Genomic DNA, 20,718 nt, shown 5'->3' on the forward strand with positions numbered 1-20,718 from the left:
AAAAAAAAAGATCATATCATTAGCAAAAGGCAGTAGTTTGACCTCCTCTTTCCCAGTTTAGATGACCTTTATTTCTTTCTCTTGCTTGATTTCTCTGGCAAGGACTTCTAGCTTGTGGGTGCTTTGATGGCAATCTAGGTTCCGGATGAATGCTTTGGTTATAGATATTCTTAATGTGCTGTTTTTTTCAGTTGCTAGTTGTTTGCAGGCTCTAGCAGTGGTGAGCTGTGTGTGGTCAGATTCCCTGTCTCTTATTGATGACAGAGGGTGGAGATCTTTGAAATCCTTTCTCTTTCCCAAGCCCTATGGTTTTTTCAACAGTGTGAATTGTATTGGCATGGCCAGCTCAATTTCTGAGACAACAGGTAGTGTTTGTAGGTTAGAATCGTCCACACCCTGTATGACTGAGTCAGTAAATGCTGTAAAGGGCCATGCAATTTGATCTCCCTATAAGTAGGTGGCATTTTCTGGAAGGAACAAGCTGCAGTGTTATTTTTGGGACCTGTGAACAACTCTAGCCCCTCAGGAGAAGCACTCAAATGCTGCAGGTGGTGAGTAGGGCCCTCGAACTTCTAGATGAGTTCTTATTCTCCATCACAGCAGAGGCGGGTTGTGGAGTGAGGCTGGGTGGAGCTGGCTTGGGTGAGCCTGCCCTCAACCTCCACAAAGGCTCATGTGGAGGTTGCTGTTTCAGCAGGGGTCAAAGGTCTGCTCTAGACTTCTGGGGAAAGCTACCAGTGAGGGGCTGAAGTGGCCCTACCTAGCCAGAAAGTCTTCTTATGGAGGTGGGGCCATCTGAGATTCGCAATCTGGCTGTCAGAAGTAGGTTTCACTCTTCTCCTTCTCTCCTCACCTGCTCAGCAGTCTCCCTTCAGCATTTGTTGGCAGAAAAGAGCTCAAACTAGCTGAGCTCCCCTACAATGGCACTGTTGGCTGGGAGCTTCCCTGTCTAGGATCCTGCCCTGGGCTGAAAGCGTGTCCTACCAGTGGGGGGAGGATTGCTCTGGGAGTGCGCTTCAGCTGGGACCTACACTGAACTCTCTTTTCAGTTTTGCCCACGTGGGGTCCCTCACCTCCTGATATTAGTTCACAAATCTCCTCTTTGTGCTGATGAGCAATATGCTCCATCCTAGGGGTGCATGATCTGGCCTTGGGCCTGTCCCTGGGTCCCTGAAGATCAATCCCTGAGTATGCCAGGCAAAAGTGTGCTGGTCTGAAATTGCCTACCGGGTGCCCAAGCAGGTTTAATTTCCCTCTGCTTTGGAGTGTGTCATGTTCTGACCGAGCAGGCAGGCAAGCAGCACCAGGGAGGGCTGGTGAGCAGGGAGCTCACAGTCCAAGCACCCTTTAGTCTGCTGCAGGTATTTAAGAGGAAAGGTTTGGGCCCATTCTCTATGGAAACCCTGGTGTGGTGGATTCACCAACAGAGGAGAAGCAGCCATTTCTGAGAGCTCCAGCTCAATCTTCATTCTCAGCAGCCACAGGTGAAGGTGCTTTGTCCTGGTGCTTTGTCCCCAAGAAGCTCCCAGTTCACTAGCAGTGGCACCTTCTGGGCTCCTTAGGGTAGAAAGGCTCTCCAGGAACCCAGGAGCCTGCTGACTGCCAGAGATGTGAGGGAGGGAGAAACCATCCACTCCACCCACTCCTTTTCCTGGACTCCAAGCCTCTTGGGGGTTGATCTCTGCTGATATCTTGCTCCTTCTTGTTCTGCTCCTCAGCTTCTTCCCATGGAATCTCTGGTAGGTTCTGGCACTTTTCCCTTGGAATTACACCCAACCTATGCTTGTTTGTTTGTTTCTTTTTCATCTAAAACTTTTCCTTCTTTCTGAGATGATGATCTGGCAGCTGGTGTCTCTGGTCAGCCATCTTGTCCCCTCTCTACATATTCTTAACCTGTGTCTATTTCTATCTGTAAGGAGGTGCATTTGCAAAGCTGCTGTTTGAATATAAGGAACAAGGTAAGTACATATTAAAATACTAAATTTTATAGTTGTTTTAAATCAAATTTTTGTCTCTTTTTTCAGTTTAAACATATAAATATCTAGAAGCTATAATGAAGTGTATATAATTTATTTTCAGTATCTGCACATGATGAGATCTGAGATGAATTTTTAGTAGTGGTTAAAACAATTTTTCCCATTTAAAAATAAAGCTAAATTGTTTTCTTGCCAGCTAGTTTATGAATTAGCTAATAATTACTGAGCCTTTACTAAAGAGCAGGTGGTATTCTGATACACTGAAGTAGATATTTTTGTGTCCTCCTAAAATTCTTTTAAGAAGAGGTAACTAAAGAACAGAGAACCTAAGTGACTTACTCAAAGGCACACAGCTCTGTTAGAGTCTTTCCCTTTGTTCACATTCATTGAAAGTAGCCTTCATTATCCACCCATGCTATCTTCACATCAATTCTTAGATTTTAGTTGCCTACATTTTATTTTATTATTTTGATTTTTTTACATAACAGCTTTGCTTAGTATAAGCCATCTACATTTTTAAAAAGATTTTTCTGGTTTACAGCTCTGTCCCAAAGAAAAGATGGTCTGGGTCATTGGGTTGTATGTGTATATGTTGTCATGATAGGTTTGTATGCTGAGTCATTTCGATTAACCTTTGAAATCTATTGTTTTCATTTAAGGAAAACATCCTTGTAGAGCTTTCTTTTTTACTGTTCATGTACAGCCATACAAATAAAAGAAACAAAACTGTATTTTTTTAACCTGGAAATGAAACCCTTTTATGTTAGGCAGTCATTTTTCTTATACAGAATCAACTCTAGTTGATTCAATTTGAGAAATATATATGGGAAATGCATTTTCTGAAGTGACTTCTAGAAAGGCAAATTTTAAGGAAACAACAAATTTTAAGAAAAAAAAACCATGATGTGAATCTCATGTTTACTCTTCCCCTGTGCGACAGCACCACCGATTAGACGAATTACGTTACCTCCTTACCATTTCCATCTGATTTGTGTATTCATGTAGAAACATGCATTTTTTTGTGTGCACATGTGGTTTCTTTTTAATTTAAAGACTAGATTTTCGTTAGTGTTCTGAAACTGAACAACAGTAAGTGAATTGATCAATTAGGAAATTAGGATCACTGCTTCACTTTCCTTATCAACCATAATAATTCATTCTAATTGAGCTTGCGTTGTTTCATTACAATCCATGTCTATCAGTAAAAGAAAGTTTCACAAATATGCAAATGGTATTTCCCAACAGGGAACCGGTCATTGTCAGTAATAATAAAGGCTGGAATATTATTATTAATATTGATAATATTAGACAATAGAATCATGAATAGAACTCTAAAGAATAAATTTTCAGTTATTCTTATATATAAAATATTATATGCCACTTGCCAACTCAAATCACACACTTAAACTTTTCCTAGGATTTCTAAAAAACTTCTATGAATATACTCAGAAAAGAAACCGCAAAGACTGTTAAAAAAATCTTCTATGTACTTCTTATCAGAGTATGGTGCTTCCCAATTCTTCATATTTTTAGTGTAGAAAAACTATTGTTTTTTTATAGCCAACAGTGATTTCTATAAAACGTGGCTAAGAATGATGTTTTTGCTAAAATGGAAGCCAAACTGCTGAGGATTGAGCCCATTTGGAAGGCTTTCATGTTCTTTTAAAAATTATAAATAAGCGTATGTTCTCTGCCTATAAAAAGTATTACTATATTTGATACACTCTAAGATGCCATCAATTGTGAGACAAAACATTATTTTATATAGCACTGCAAAAGATCACTGCTGCTAATTTAACTGTAATTCATATTTGACCTGAGAGATGTTAAAATGTGAAAAAAAATGTGTACCTGGGAATTGATGCAATATGGTAGTTATGTTCCAGTTCTTGCAACTGTTAATATTTAGAGAAAAAATTATTTCATAGGCTGAGTGATCAATAGTTGCTTGAGTTTTATGATAAAGTATAACTGTAGATGGGTAAGTTCATTTAATTTCTAGCTACTATTTAAATAAATTGTACACAAAGCTAGCTTTGTCCTCTTTCATCCTGGTCTCCCTACACTTCTCTCCTCTTTTGTTTTCCTCTGAGGTACAGGCATCCTCTGACACTTTTCTATATGCCAGTGGGGTCGTTGGTAAGGGTAAAAGAGTGCTGCTTCTTGATCAGAAATGTATTTTCATCTTGTGTTATACAAGGAAATAAGAATTTATTTTAAAATAATTATGACTCAAAATAATGGCTCAAAATGTTTAAGGTTATTGAAATAGCAATATTTTGTTTATAGTTTGTTAAATGCATGAATTTGACTTTTATTCCTTATATTTCTAAGAAATATAACTTTGAAATGGCAAATAATAGAAAGAAAACACGCATTTGTTTTCAAAGAAGGAAGTTTTATGTAAGACTCTGTTGTTCCTTTTTTCTATCCACTAGAGCTTAGGAAAATTACAGCATTGACAACTCTGGGGAGGAGCCCATGCTGCTGATGGTATTTTTAAGGCTTTAGATGAAGTCTTGACATCTTGCTGGTATTTCCAGCTATTTGTCTTTACATTGTGCACAGGGCTTTCTGGAGCCCATCTTTTGACCAGGAGATGGAAATTGCAGGAGAATAGGAGCATCCTAAATGCTACTTTTTTTAAAAAAAGGATACAGTGTAATTCTTATTAAGTGAGGGTGTTTATGTACAAATATGTTTTTAAATTATTTGCAATGTTAGGTTAGAAATTACTAATGACAATCCCTCCTTTTATAATTTGCTTATGTTTGATAAGATATCAGAATAAACAAAGCTACACTTGATCTTAGCCAAAAGGCTGAGAAGCAATAAAAATGATGGTTTTATTTTTCCTTTTCTTTCACTCATATCTCCTGTTGCTATTTACCTGTGGGCATTTAAAAATAATTTGCTTAACAATATAAAAAGCAAAATTTAAAAAAATGTGTGTGTAAAACAGATCCATGCAAATCCAAAATTAAATTATTTCAGGGCATTTGAAGCCTGTTGTCTATGATTTCAGCCTACACTCAACCTCAGCAGGCGAAATCATATGGGCGCATTTGTGATGTAGTTTCTGATGAATGGCACCTGTCACAAAGGAAGTCAAAGCTTTCTTTGACAATGCTGCACGTGCCTGGCAGAGCATGCAGGGAGGCTTTGGGCAAGAGAATCGAAGAAGCTTGGCCTGTTCTAAGAAGAACAATCTCTGTGAAATGGAAACACATCCCAAAGGTGAAGATATCCTGTTCAAATATCAAGCTTTAGTAATTTCTTCAAATACCTGAATATTAGTAATGTCTCAAAAAATAGTTACAGCTTAAATTGTATTACCCTGGCTTAATTCTCCCAGGTACTCCTAAACTTTCTTTTAAAAATGGTTTGGAGCTGGGCGTGGTGTAATTCCAGCACTTTGGGAGGCCGGGGTGGAAGGATCACTTAAGGCCAGAAATTCATGACCAGCCTGGGCAACATCACAAGATCCATCTCAAAAAATAAAAAACCTAGCCAAGTGTGGTAGCATACACCTGTAGTCCCAGGTACCCAGGAGGCTAAGCCAGGAGGATCGCTTGAGGTTGGGTGTTGGAGTTCGCAGTGAGCTATGATCATGCCACTGCACTCCAGCCTGGGAGACAGAGAAAGACTAAAAAAATAGTTTGGGGTTAAAAAAATGAAGACAATATAGAGATTAATTAAGATTGCTATCCTCTTTTCTACCATGACCACTCTCTAGCTCTCACTTGGAGGTAGGAGTGAGGAGCTATAGCTATACATCTGAATGCAAAATGGGAAGGACGTCTTCTTGTACTAAAGAAATCATTCTCTATGGAGGGTAGACTAAGGAGCTTCCCATGAGTTGCTTATGTGAGAAATCAATCGAGTTCCAGTGTCATGACAATATGAACAAGCCCAAGCAGCGGTGTGTTTTTATTATTGTGTATCAAAACTTTGTGATGATGATGTCTTGCCCACAATTGCATTAAGGTATGGAGAACTTTTGATATTTCAAGGAGTTGAAGGGCAGAAGATAATCTTGTTCTGGGCAGAACAAACTGTTTGATCCCACAAAATTCTGGGCTGCTTGAGAGAAGGAGCTTTCTCACTTTCTCTTGTGTTTGCCTGTAGCACCGTGCAGGGGACTGGACACAGAGTCAGACTGGACAAACTGGGGAGTGGCTGATGCCTAGCTAACCTCTACTTAAAAACATTTTAATTCAGTCAGCTAATATTAGTTAATGTTTTCAATATTTATCTCAGTTGAAGGAAATAAAAATACGGTAACTATCTTACCAATTTAGTAGTTCTTTTGTTCAGTACTCTGTTTAGTGGCAAATGAGATTTTATTCACAATACTGAGAAATTTTTCTAGATAACAAGTTCTTCAAGCAATAATAGAAATGTGGCCTAATTTAGACTATGAAGATACATCAAAATATGTTTATTCATGTGGCCCCCAAGAAGGAAGGTTATAAATAAGGGCAGAAGAAGGTTTTATAAACATATGATATCAAAAGATCCTATCTAATTGTTTCTGTTAAAGTAAGAAATGGTTGTTAAGAAATTATTTCTTATTCAAGTTTATCTGTAAAGCCAGTAAACGATCTTAAATTATCTCTCTTTAAAAGGATGAATGTAAATGCTTCAGTTGCCTGAACAACTATGTCTGGGATGTTTATTGCTTACATAACTCTTTTGTAATTCGACCTTATAAAATCTTTTAAATCACATTAAAACATATAAACAATTGCTATCTGATCAACGTTAATCTCACATGGACCACTTTTAAAACTGGAAAGCCAATTAGTGGTGTCATTTTATTTTGTAGTAGATACATAATAAATGCAGTGTAACATTTTTCCATCTTAGATAGGTTTTTGGGTACCATTCCAACACCCATGTGACACTTTTGCCTAGTTTATACCACAGGGCTTCATTTTATTTTAAATAGTAAATGAAGAATTAGACAGGTATTTGAGCACTCTTGCATACCTGTTGACTCTTCTCTTTTAAAGGTTTTGTGCATGTAGGCAAGGCATTTTAAAAGAAAAAATTGTGTCTGGGAGAAATGGAAACCTTTACCTATGGCCATAGAATTCTGGGAATTGGGTCCATTGTAAGTTGAGGGAGGATGCCCTCAGAAAACATTAGTTCAGCTTACCCTGAAGAATGGACTAGATAGGGAACAATTTTTACTAGTATTAACCTTCAGAGAAAAGCATACTTGTGAAATCATTTTTGGAATTAAACAAAACACTCAGTTTACATGTATACAACAAGTGATGGAGTCGCTGATTTTGTGATTTCTTGTGATTTTGTGATTTCTTTGTGATTTTGTGTTTCACAGAAACATTTGGTTTCTGTGTTGAGACTTTGAGCCTGCTGTTTGAACATCTGCTGCATTTTCCCTTCTATCTCAGAGCATTTGCACCTACATCCCTACATCCGTGGTGGATGCCCCAGCTTCCGACTGTCTGAGATTGTAGTAAGTGGATCCATCACCTCATCTCTAAGCCCTTAACAGCGATTGCTTGGTTCCATTCCCTGGACTTGCTTCTCAGTGGCCCAGGACATGTTAAACACATGAAAATATCAACAACTAAAGGGAATTAAATTGTGTTTAGCAAATTTTTTTGGCACAAGATTGGCAGGCATACTTGGGAAGAGTGTGAAAGATACTAGGTAGCAACAATTAGGAATAACAATTTAGTGTCTTCGCAAATATTGCAAGTCTTATAATTATTCAAAATCACTCTTATATCACCATCATAATAATTAACACTTTGATGGTACTTCTATGTGCCTGGTCTGATCCTTAGTACTTTATATAGATTAATGTATAGAAACCTAAAATGAGTGGATTATATCCCCCTGTTACAGAAAAAAAAAATGAGACTGAGCAGTTAAATAACTTGTCCAAGATTACATAACCTGTAAGTGGTGGTGTTAGGATGTAAGCCCAGGACACAAACTGGAGACTGTTCTTTATGGCAGATAATTATGGTTGTATGAAAGAGCTCTTGGAATTTCCACCATGAAAATATAATTTAAATCACCCTACTTATGAGCCATTGCCTGTTAGAACAACTATAAGTACAGGAGAACTACAACTATTAACCAATAACAAGTGGTATCATGATTGTTAATTTTGGTTGAAAACGAGCATTAGCAGATTGCAAATACGGGCTGATAATGAGTGTACAAGACTCTGAAATAATTTAAAATGCTAGTTATATTCTTCCACCTGATTTAAACCACTAGAAAAATGTCATATTAATTAGATAATTCTACAATGGGTTAAATTTAACCCAAATCTTTCTAGAAAGTTAAATCTTAATTGTCCCTTATAGATCATTATTCAATCAACCCCACACTTACATATGAATAATCTACTAACACTTGAGCTACTCATCCATTCCCACGGTGGGGCAAAGGTCCTGGATAAGCCTGACTTGTCAATGTCCCCCTCAGTGTTAGGTTCTTTTAACAATATCCAGGATGGAGAGATAAAAATACATATGTAGTATTGAGGAAATTAGAAATGCATTAGGAATATGCATTAAGAATAGCATATGATCATTTGTTAAATGACTTGTTTTCTTCCTTTAAAAAAGAGAATTTTTTTATAATTCAAAATATTATGTAGAATTTTAAAAATTGAAGCTAATATAATACCAGATATAAAACTTCATTGTCTTAAACTGGAATAGACTTATTGATGTTTCCCAAAGAGAATTAGGGATATTTCCTGGGCATCACCCGTCCCTTCAGAGTTGAAGTCTAAGGCGTCTTCATAAATCCTGAAGAAAGACAGGATATTCATCTCCTCAGGTTATAGCCAATATCCATCCCATTGTTTGCTTTTCAAACGAGTTAGTAGTAAAGCTTATCAGTTTTTTCAGCGAGCTGTAAAATCTACCACTTCAGATTCTTTACTAAGTTATTTCTTAGCTGGACCCTAAAACCATAGTACAGTTTTAGGACAAGACAATAAGCGAGTTATTCTGTTGCTAAACAGTCTAAGTTCCTTCTGCAACCATTTTATTATTGGCTCTGAAATATATACAGAAAAAGCTAGAAGTTTAAAAGCACCTATGACAAAGATAAAAGTGAAATGAAAAGTTACTTTCTGGTAGTAACTTAATTTTCCTAGTTATTTTGAGCCCACATTTGACTCTCGGACTGTCCAGCAGTATGTGGGGACATGCAGACGGCATTGCTTCTCATTTCATCCTCTACCCCTCAGGTGACCAAGGCAACAGGTCACACACAGGTGCAGAGCTCGCAGTCAGCAGCCACCAATAACTTATTTTGTGATCCACTTTGTCGGGTGTTAGGAGAGAGGAGATTATGGGCCTCCCAGGTGTGGTGACTGGGGCTCACCCTCAGGACCAGGGCAGGGGTGGACACCGAGGCGCTGACACGAACAGACCCACATGTACACGATTCACATCACACCTCAGTGACATTCATTTCCAAGCTGTTAGGTTACCGAGGAGGGAGCCTTACCCGGGCCTTCTGCTCCATCTCTAGCATTAATCTTTCATGTTGCTCAGCTATGGCCAGTGTTGCAGAATGGACCTTCTGATAGATCATTTCTCCTTCCCTTGTTTGAAAAGTGAATAGTCCTTCTCCTGTGTCACACATTCTGTGAGAACAGAGATAGGGAAAGAGATGGGTCTTTACATGTAACAGTATCCCACGTCCAAGATGCCCTTGCCCTTGTGTTACCTCCTCCTGAACTTTCCCGGGAGTTAGTGAAGCAGATTCCTCCTTGACCAAACCAACCAAAAATCGCTTCTTTAAATGGTACAGGAGAATAGAACTAAGAGTGAAAACCCATGTATATTTGGATCTTTAAAGATGAAGTGTTCACAACAATGTAAAGGAACAGGTAAAAAGTGATTTAGGTAATGGCAGTGCACGCCTTAACAATATTTAAAGAATGAAAGCCAATCGTTATTTTCTTTAAGGATTTTCAAGTTTGTAATATAATAGAGCACTATCAGCTATGAGTTGATAGTTCCTGAAATTTAAAGAACTTAAGAAAAATCTGCACAATTTTTTTCTCAATGGAACCAAGGAGAAGACCATACATTTTAAAATACATTTTTAGTTTTATACATTTTTTAGTTTACCAATTTGCATACACGGGTTGAATCTTTTATTTAAACTGAGTTATTCTTAAGTAAATCTTGGTATAGCCTAGGGTACAACATAGTATAAAGGAGACTCAATTTGAATATGAGAATATTTGAGTTGAACTTTGTCTCTGCCACTTACCAGCAGTGTGACCCTGGGCAAGTTATTCAACTTACCTAAATACCCACTTTTCTAGTCCTTTAAAAAATAAGTAATAATAGGATATATCTCATAAGATTCTTACAAAGGTTAAAAGAGTTGACACAAAAAATATTTGTAGTGCTGCTTAGCACATATTAAGTGCTCAAAAACATTGGCTATTACTAATTTCATCATAGGCAAATTTTTTAACAAATCTAAGCATCTACCATAAAGAAATTGCTGTCTGGAAATACGTTTGGGGTTAAGAATAAAAAAAAATATTGAAAAAAAAGAAAAGAAATGGCTGGATTAATTATAGTATTTTTATTTGCTATTGTCATACAGGCTATTATGCTATTATGATATAATATTGTGGATAGCATATTATTCAGCTATTACTGTCATTTCTGAGAGCCTATAATTAAAATTCTTATGTAGATACAGAAAAACCAGAATACAAATTCTTTTTCAATTATCTAATTATAATTACTTTTTTAGATCATAATTTTTCACTGGAAAAAACTCACTGAGAAGTTGTCAGTCAGTAGGATTATAAGTATGTTTTATTAACAAAACTAATTCTGAGATGAAAAAAATATTTTGAAAATAATTGAAGGCCTTCAAAAAGACCCACCCAGTGTCAATATGATGTTAATACTCAGATACTAAACATTAACTGGATGTCTGTGCTGTTGGTTTTCAGGTTATAACACCAAAATATTCATGAGGACAAACTATTTCTTCAAGCACCAAAAAGATTTTAGATTCTTGTCTATGATTCTCCAAGGAATTTTTAGTAGAAAAGAAGTGTCTCAAGAGGCTTTAGACATTACAGAGGCTGCAACTGTGATCCCTTAGGGCCTCATAGAGCCAGCACTTAGCTTCTCTGAAAGAGATCTTAATAAAATCCACACAGCGTGAAATGGAAAGTCTAGGGGAAAAAATGAAGAGTTTTCACAAAGTGAAACAAATGAGCTTTCTTTGTTGATTCACAGGAGGAAAGAAATCCAACAGCAGCAGCAGCAAAACCATTGATAAGTAGTGGGTGCATCTTGTTTGAAGTTGGGTTTTGTTCACTGTCATCTAAAAAACACTGCTTTTTAGCCTTTGGAAATGAGATAATGAAGACAAAAATTGTTATTTCATATTCAGTCATTGAGATTTAAAGCACGAATGCCTGTCCATTTTTGGGGACTTAACTCTGCCCAGTAGAGGAGTTTGAATGCTTACAAGAAGGTTTTTTTTTTTTCAGTCTTTGAAATAAAAACTACTATAAACTTCATCCTTTGATCAAGAAATAAGTCACTTAAAATATTAACATAAAAAGTAAAGAAACTTTAAGTAGAAGATGCTCTTTCTTCAATGTTTGTACTTAAGCCAAGCTGAAGGTCATGTTCTCGACTTTTGTCAGCCTTGTTGGAATAGCTTAGGTTTCCCTGGCTATTGTTTAAAATGTGGTTTTGGGGAGCTGTTAGGGAATAGATATAGAGACTTTTTCATACCTGTCTGAACAGTTTTGTGGTAGCAAGCCTATAGCAGAGGAGATGATGAGGAGAAAGATGAAATAATTTAGATGGCTTTTGACTTGGTTCTCAAGGCATGGTCCTTGGACCAGCAGCATCTGCCTGGCTGGGAACGTGTCCTGACTACCAAGTCTGAATCTGCACTTTAACAAGTCCCCGGGCGATTCATATGCACATTATAATTTAAGACTCACTGGCCTACAGAACTCTTCCCGCAGGTCAACATTTCATTGAAGAAGAGTGGAAGATGACACCTGGACCCAAATGAGGACATGTTAGAAGCCATATCTGTACAGCTTTTTCAGACTGTGATATGTAAAACTGAAGGTTATAAAGGAAGAAATATGACAAAAAGGGCAAACAACTCCAAAGAATTCTGTCCTTAACTTGGGAAGAGCAAAAACAGAAGTGTTAGTTATATTTGAATCTCCTAACTCTGGGGCCACCAACACACACATTCCTCAATTGCATTCATTTTGCGGAAAAGTGAAAACATTAAATGATGTTTGTCTTTCCTGACTCCAAACTAGAATCCTATTGATATCTGTAGACAATTACAAATGTTTTTGCTCTTCATATGAAAATTATTTGCACAAAGTTAATATTTTTTCTTATCTAAAATAAAACGATGAAAAATATAATTCTTCCAGCCCTGAGGAATAGTCTAGGGCCTCATAACAATTCTAAGAGGTAAATAGGACTGACATACTTATTTTCAGGGTTTTGTGTTTTTTTTTTTTTTTGACATTGTGGTATAGGGAAATTATAACAGTATAAGACTCAGAAGACTAGGACACAAATTTCTACCATCATGGCTCGGGCTGCTATAAAAATTTATCACTTATTTTTCAAGTAGGTAGTATAAGCCAGGCACTGTCTTGGGCTTGGGGATGAGTATGAGGGAAAAATATACAAGGCCCATTGGCTCTGAGGCTTTTCAAGTAGCGGGGGAAGGAAAACACTGGTCAAAGAATCACACGGTAGTATAGTATCTGCTGCTGGGAAGAAGCAAAGGGCCATGAAGAAAAAGCAACATGGGATTGACCTGAGTGAGTTACTTTACCTATTGACTCCTCATCTACACAATGGGACAACGTTTTTGTCACAGATTTTTTTTTTAATTAATTAAATGAAGTAACATATGTGATGGTGGTCAGGAAAGGGTTAATTTAGCAGGTCTGTGTTCCTCCAACCCTGCACATTCCAAAGAATCCTGTTTTCAGGATGGATCCTTTGCTGGTTTCTGGGATATAACCTCTGAGCTTTTGGAATATTCTGCCTATTTCTGTAAGTCATATGCCTTGGGCCATGCTGCACCAGTGTGACGGGATCAATTTATTCCAACAATGTGACTGAGGATGAATGCCTGTTTTTACCGTGATTGAGGCTGGTGCCTTAAATAGCTGAGGTCAGTCCTGGGGGTGCTGCATGCCTACATGACTGACTCCCAGTAAAACCCTGGCACCGAGGCTCAGGGGAGCTTCCCTGGCTGACTGCACTTCACATGTTGTCACACATGAGAATTAAGCGTGTCCTCACGTAGCTCCACTGGGGGGTGGGGGAGTGTGAGGGGCGGCTGGAAGCTTTGCCTGGTCTTCATCTCTTGTGCCTTTTCCCTTTGCTGATTTTAATCTTTATCTCTTGCTGCAGTAAACCACACTGTGAGTATATCTTTTCTTAGTCTTACTAGTCTTAGAGAATCACTGGTCCAGAGGCTGGTCTTGGGGACCCCCTCCTCCGAGACACCCAGCATGTGGTCGGGTGTCAATATATTTAAATATAGTGGGAATCTAAAAATCCTAGTCTTTTCTCTAAATGGCTGTTTTTCACATTATATTCTTCTAGGGAATCTAAAAGAGTATCCTCTGTTTCTTTATCCTACCTCACCCCTCACATCCAGAATCACTTGAAATAACAGTAGTGTTGGTCTTATCTCTGCTGTGTTCTAATAAATAACGGAGAGCTAGAAATCATGGGGACGTATGCATTCATAGGAAACCGAACTCCAAGTGAGGCACCCCACTAACCATGGTTCCCATTGTTTCCTTCCAGAGGAGAAACAGCCCTAACATATGGTGCCCCGGAGGAATGTTCTTGGAGAAAAGTCCCTAGTATCTTAGTAGTAGCCGACACTCCCCTTTTTCTGCCTATGAATCTCTACCAAAACTTGACTCCCTACCGAGTGACTTCAAAATGACAGTCTTTCTTCCAAATGACACACACAAGAAATTTACCAAGTCAAAAATTACAGAGACACTTCTAAAAAGTAAGCATAGATACTTTAAAATGATTCTTTGTAGTTCTCTAGATAAAATTTTGCTGCAGATGGATTAGTTGACCTCTGGCAATTTTGTCCATCTTCACAGCTGTATAATTTCATTCTCACTCTATGTTTTGCAATATTGTGTACCTATTTAATGACCACATATTTATCCTGCATGCACACAGAAATTTTAAACTCTCAGCAATGGAGTGAGCAGGAGCATGTTCCTGAAAACCCAGTGGTGTTTCTATTCAGTATTTAAAATTTAATGTTTAATTATAGAAAGTAATGAAATTCTTCAAAGCACAGCTTTTCTGCAGAGCAGTTAAAACCAATTAACACTTTAATTCTGTTAACAGTTTAATCTTTATTGTCATTTAACGATGCTAGCATTTTACTTTTTTTTTAGCTGCTATGAAAAGATTGGTTACTCTGGTGAGTCAGACTTTGATCTGTGCTGAGAAACTCTGAGAAAAATGGACAGACTAAAGCAACAGTATAGAAAGTCAAGAAATAGACCCAATTCATAGAGTTAAATATGTGATCAAAGTAGAATCTCAAATCAGTGAGGGAAATCTATACTGTACAATAAACTGTGTTGAATGCTAGCCATTAGGGAAACAATATTTGAATCCATGTCTCCAACTCCACTAATATAAATTCCAGACAAAACAAATGGAAAAAAAGTGCTAGAATAATTATTGAAAAATTTCTGTATAAACTCAGAATGGATAAGGGATTTTAAGTTAGGATTCAAAACAAAAAGTGACCTAAAAAAGTTGGATGAATCTGCCTGTGAAGATATTTAATAAAGAATGAAATCATAAGATATCCTATGGCAAATAAAAACTAGAAATACATTTGAAACTCACAAAACTGATAATTTCTCATCTATAAAATAGGTATGATGTCTCAGTACTTTTGGTAGTACTTTTGGTACTTTTTCATGGGGTTGTTTGAACATTAAATGAATTAATGTATATAAATCCTAAAATAGTGCCTATAATTTATTATTATTACTCACTGACTGCTACTACTATTATTATTACCACTACTACTTAAATAGTAAGCTATACTAAAATATGTTCCTAAATGAAAAGACAAGGTGAAAATAATATGCATAGCATGCTAACATTTGTGTGAAAAAAGTATGTGGGACAAAACTGCAGTTAATTGGGAGGAATAAGTTCAAGAGCTGTATTGTACAGCATAGTGACTATCATTAGTAGCAACATGCTGCATTCTTTAAAAATGCGAAGAGAGTGGATAACTGTTCTCAACACAAAACAATAACTATGTGAGTTAATGCATATGTTAATTAACTAGATTTAGTAATTCTACAATGTATATAGACTTTAAAACATCAGGTTGTACACCTGAATACATAAAATTGTATCTGTCAGTGTAAAAACAAAGTATGTGTGGGAAGAATTTATATGCATCTTTGCTTGTACATACATTGAATTCTGGAAGAATGCACAAAAAAACTAGTAACCAGTGTTATTTATTGGGGGTGAAGTGAAAGAGATAGGGTATAAATATGGGAGGAAAATTTTCACTGATACCGCTTTACATAATTGATCAAATTAAATACAGAAATGTTACTGATTCATTAATTGAATTTAATTAATTCACTACGCTGTTGTAAAGACGTAGTGTTTCTGGCCGGGCGCTGTGGCTCACGCCTGTAATCCTAGCTCTTGGGAGGCCGAGGCGGGCGGATTGCTCAAGGTCAGGAGTTCAAAACCAGCCTGAGCAAGAGCGAGACCCCGTCTCTACTATAAATAGAAAGAAATTAATTGGCCAACTGATATATATATAAAAAAATTAGCCGGGCATGGTGGCGCATGCCTGTAGTCCCAGCTACCCGGGAGGCTGAGGCAGAAGGATCACTCGAGCCCAGGAGTTTGAGGTTGCTGTGAGCTAGGACGCCACGGCACTCACTCCAGCCTGGGCAACAAAGCGAGACTCTGTCTCAAAAAAAAAAAAAAAAAAAAAAAAAGACGTAGTGTTTCTAATGTGCCCAGTTCAGTCTATGTCACTTGACAAAAACACTTTTACTATTAAACTTACAAAATACTGTACTGACCACCCGCCAACACTGCATAAACATTTATATATACATTTAATCTCTTTCTGGTGTGGCACTGACATCTGGTCTGATTTTTAAAAGGACCAGCTTTGCAAAGAGTTCTGGTTTGTAGTGCACTGAAAGAACGACCATAGCTAGCGCTCATGGAGCCGGCACTTGTGCCAGCCACAGTGACAGGCGGGGTAAGTGCATCACCCCACTGAGCCTCACAACTCCCTACAAGGACTACAGCACTGCCCATTTTACGGAAAACACTTTAAAGGAAGTTAAAGAATTTGCCCAGAGTCATTAACATTTATGTAGCTGAGCTGTGATCCAAATCGAGCCGCTGTGATTTTGGAGGGTAGGCTCATTGTCTCTGAGCTAGATTGCATTTATTCAAGATGAGATGCAGACGCATAGTTCTTTCATCATGGAACTTCTTGTAGTAGAGAGAGAACACTGGACGGTAGCTGAGATAAAAATATCTTGAAGGCCCTCTCCCTCCTTGCTGTTCCTTTTCTGTCAGGTCAGGTTCCCGAGACATATACCTAACTGGACGCACCAGTAAAATGCACATTAAAGTAAATTAATCTATCAAACTCCTGAATTGGAATCAAACCCTCCCTGTACTTCATGTCAAGTCCTTTGTAAGGAGGGGGGTCTAGTAGCGCACTTGCCATCCTCTCCTGCCCCTTGACTGGGCCACTGTTGGCCTCAAACATTCCCTGCGTGTGGTGGCAGTTCTCTGCTGATTTCACCCGGGAAAGCTGAGAAACCTGTGCCTACAAGAAAATCTTGGTTTTAGTCCAGGCTCTGCTGCAAATTTACTTTGTGAAATGACATTTGATTCTCCATAAAATTAAGTTTTAAATGAAGGAATCTACTTGAACAGTTTCTAAGGTATGAGTTTGTGCCTGAACTCTAAAATTCCTTCACCTGTGTACTCAGTGATGGCACAATTAATGTCACATTAATTAAAATATCTCTATCTTTTCACATATTTCCAAAGTTTTAATTTAATCCTCCTCTATTTGCTTTTTTTACTTTCAAGTTTTTCCTTTTAGTTTTTTAACTCAATAAGAAAGCCAGTTGAGTGTCCCTGAAACAATCTGGAGTTCCAGTCTTAGCAAATCTTTGAAAAGATATACATATAAGATGCTCTTCTATTTACCTTACTTTATGCCTTGAAAATCCAGAATTGAAAAATGCATTATGTAAAGATGTAAAGTAAACCACAAGGCTTTAGTTGTCATTTAATTACCTCAGTTCATTATCACAAATTATTGCCATCATCATTATTATTATACGGTTACATTAATGAGGGTTTAGTATTAAAAAACACTTTAACAGATTTACAGATAATTTTATATTCATCCTGTATACAAATCTCCTGGAGGCTTCATTATAAAAACATTGGATGTTCCTTGAGTATTTGGAATGTTAACATTTTTAACCCTCAAAACCAATCACAGAGAGCATCCAATGTCCTCCATAAATGTTTGTTGACCAAAGTGACTTGAAAATTATCAATATGATGGCTACATAATAAGTACTGAATTTTGATTTATAGTTCCTAATAGAAAACAAAATATAAAAGAAACATTTTTGTTTTTTTTGAAGAACAGTCCCCCGGTACTGGCGTACTCTTCTGAATGGAGTAGACAAAACAGTTAAAGTAACAACTGAGAACTGACATGTTCTTGTGCTCCCAGCTGACGTACACTTGTTCTATTTTAAAATCGTTTAAGGGGGCCTGTGTGCCTATCACATGGAATAGCTACAGATACATGCTCAAACCAATTTTTCTGGGGGAAGAGCTAATAACAAAGCAAGTCAAGCAGAAGCTTGAATTCTGTCATTTACAAATTATACTTTCCTCTTAAAGTGAATTTAACTGCCAAGTTATGGTTGGAAAATTTTTACCACTTAACATGCAATTTACCAGTATTTAGTCAATTAATTGCAGAAGAAGAATTATGCTTTTCCTCATCATTTTGAGGGGAACCTAAAAATATGATCATTATATTCCCTCAGAGCAAAGGAGCATGCAATTAGGGTTTAAAAATTATATTTTTGTTCCCCTTTTGCTTTAAATAGAGTTAAGGTAATTTTAGAATTATGTGAAAGATACTTTCAGTATCGCAACTGACTACAGAGGAAAGTCAAAGTAGTACATCCAAATAGAAAAGAAATTTAAAACTGTATTTGATTTTACATTGACTAAGGCTTGCCCTTTCTACATAGGTTACATTTATTCATTCACCAACATCTTTTTGGACACTAACCACTTGTCAGGCATTGTATTAAATTTTGTTTTTTCAGAGATAACTGTATTATTTTTTTCTATGACACATACAGTGTTTTTTAAAATCATATTAAAAAAATAAGTAAATAAACATTAATTCATGGGTTGCATTTGCTCTGATATACACACATTTTAATTTTTTAATTAGAAGCTCAGTAAGTGAATAGATGATCATATGAAATATATAATGATATGATAACACCTTTTGGGGATTAAAAACTATTGGATTGGTTATCCTTATTATGTTAAAGTTTTCTCTGGGGAGTTTTACTTGACAGAGATCATGGGTGGAATACAGTTTTTGTTTTTTATTGGCATTATCAAAATGAGACACCTAGTAAAATGGCACAGCACAAATCATTCTAAGACACTGGGGGAAAATACTGATTGGTATTACAAAATATGTAAACATATATTTAAGCTGTAACTTTTTAAAATTTCAGCATATTATCGGGGTACAAATGTTGTTCTGTATATTGCCCATGCCCCCCTCCAGTCAGAGCTTCAAGCGCGACCATCTCCCAAACGTTGCACATCTCATTATGTTTGTATATACCCGTCCCCTCCTCCGCCCTCCCACCTGCCAGACACCCAATAAATGTTATTCCTATATGTCCACTTAGGTGTTGATCCATTAATACCATTTTGCTGGTGAGTACATGTGGTGCTTATTTTTCCATTCTTGAGATACTTCACTTAGTAGAATGGGTTCCAGCTCTATCCAGGAAAATACAAGAGGTGCTATATCACCATTGTTTCTTAAAGCTGAATAGTACTCCATGGTATACATATGCCACATTTTATTAATCCACTCATGTATTGATGGGCACTTGGGTTGTTTCCACATATGTGAAATTGTGAATTGTGCTGCTATAAACATTCGAGTGCAGGTGTCTTTTTTGTAGAGTGTCATTTGATCTTTTGGGTAGAGCCCAGTAGTGGAATTGTTGGGTCAAGTGGTAGATATACTTGTATTGCTTTAAGGTATCTCCATATTGCTTTCCACAGAGGTTGAACTAGTTTGCAGTCCCACCAGCAGTGTAGGAGTGTTCCTCTCTCTCCACATCCATGCCAACATTTATTGTTTGGGGACTTTTTGGTTAAGGCCATTCTTACTGGAGATAAGTGATATCTCATTGCAGTTTTGATTTGCATTGCCCTGATGATTAGAGATGTTGAGCATTTTTTCATATGTTTGTTGGCCATTATTCTGTCTTCTTTTGAAAAATTTCTGTTCATGTCCTTTGCCCACTTTTTGATAGGGTTGCTTGATTTTTTCCTTGCTGATTTTTCTGAGTTCTAAATAAATTCTAGTTATCAGCCCTTTATCAGATGTGTTAAGCTGTAACTTTTTAATTTGTTTTGAAATAGAAATAAAAATTTACTTTATGGTGGAAAAAATGAATCTCCTTAAGTTTTTAAAAATGAAAGAATTTCAAATGTGATTACCTAGATGTTTTATAATTTCAAATATCATTCCCATTTAATAAATTTTAAAGCTTAAAATTTTAACTTCATCTAAAACTTTAAATTGTATTACTTAAAAAACATCTGAATTGAAAAAGTTAGTGTACAGATAATTTGAATTGCCTTCAAAACAGAAGCTAATAAATGAAATAAATATTTCCCAATTAAAAATAAAGGTATCAATCATTTTATATTATTCTTTAATCTTAGATACGATTGTAGTGTGCATCATGTTTCTTACTAATGTATCTTGATTTAAGAACTGACTGATCATCTCTGTGTTTCCCTTTCCAAATCAAGTATAAATATGTATTACAGTTCTTCTGATATCTCATCACCTTTATTTTTACATGCCTTTTGCCCAACTACACTTATTCCCTGAAAGCAGAGGTGGGTGGGGTTAAAAGAAAAATTAGAGCAAATCTATAGAGGCTTGGGCACTCATTCTATGAAAGGGGACACTGCTATTTGATGCTGAGGGTGGGGTTTCCACCAAGAACCCTGAAGAACTTAGACAGCCAGATAGCTGAGCTGGAATTCCAAGAATATTCCTCATTGTTACTTTTGCTCCGTTGTTTTAGCTTTTTACTTGGATGTATCTGCTATTCTCATGTTGCATAGCTTACCAATCAATTGTCTTCCTTCTTTTCCTTCCGTATTGATTTATCCTTCCTCTAAGCTTCCTGAAAAACCTTATTAAATGTGTTCTTCCCTTTATCTTAACACATATTTATTAATACTTTACCCTTACTTCCTGTGGCTTCTTTCTTTGACTTTGAAGGATTCTTCTTTTTGAAAGCTTTTATTAGATTTTGCAATAAAACTTT

The 20,718-nt window shown here is 36.8% G+C and overlaps 1 protein-coding gene across 2 annotated transcripts in view; it reads right to left on the reverse strand.

The window, feature by feature from the left end:
• The window catches only part of DOK6 (docking protein 6), a 331,604-nt gene that overhangs the window by 93,790 nt on the left and 217,096 nt on the right, over positions 1-20,718 (reverse strand). For both annotated transcript variants that reach the window (XM_012779988.3, XM_075993804.1), the window contains one exon: positions 9,486-9,624. In XM_012779988.3, coding sequence (XP_012635442.2) covers positions 9,486-9,624 — 139 coding nt within the window. The remainder of the gene's footprint in view (positions 1-9,485; positions 9,625-20,718) is intronic.

The sequence above is a fragment of the Microcebus murinus genome, chromosome 17 (genome assembly GCF_040939455.1).
Source record: "Microcebus murinus isolate Inina chromosome 17, M.murinus_Inina_mat1.0, whole genome shotgun sequence".
NCBI lineage: Eukaryota > Metazoa > Chordata > Mammalia > Primates > Cheirogaleidae > Microcebus > Microcebus murinus.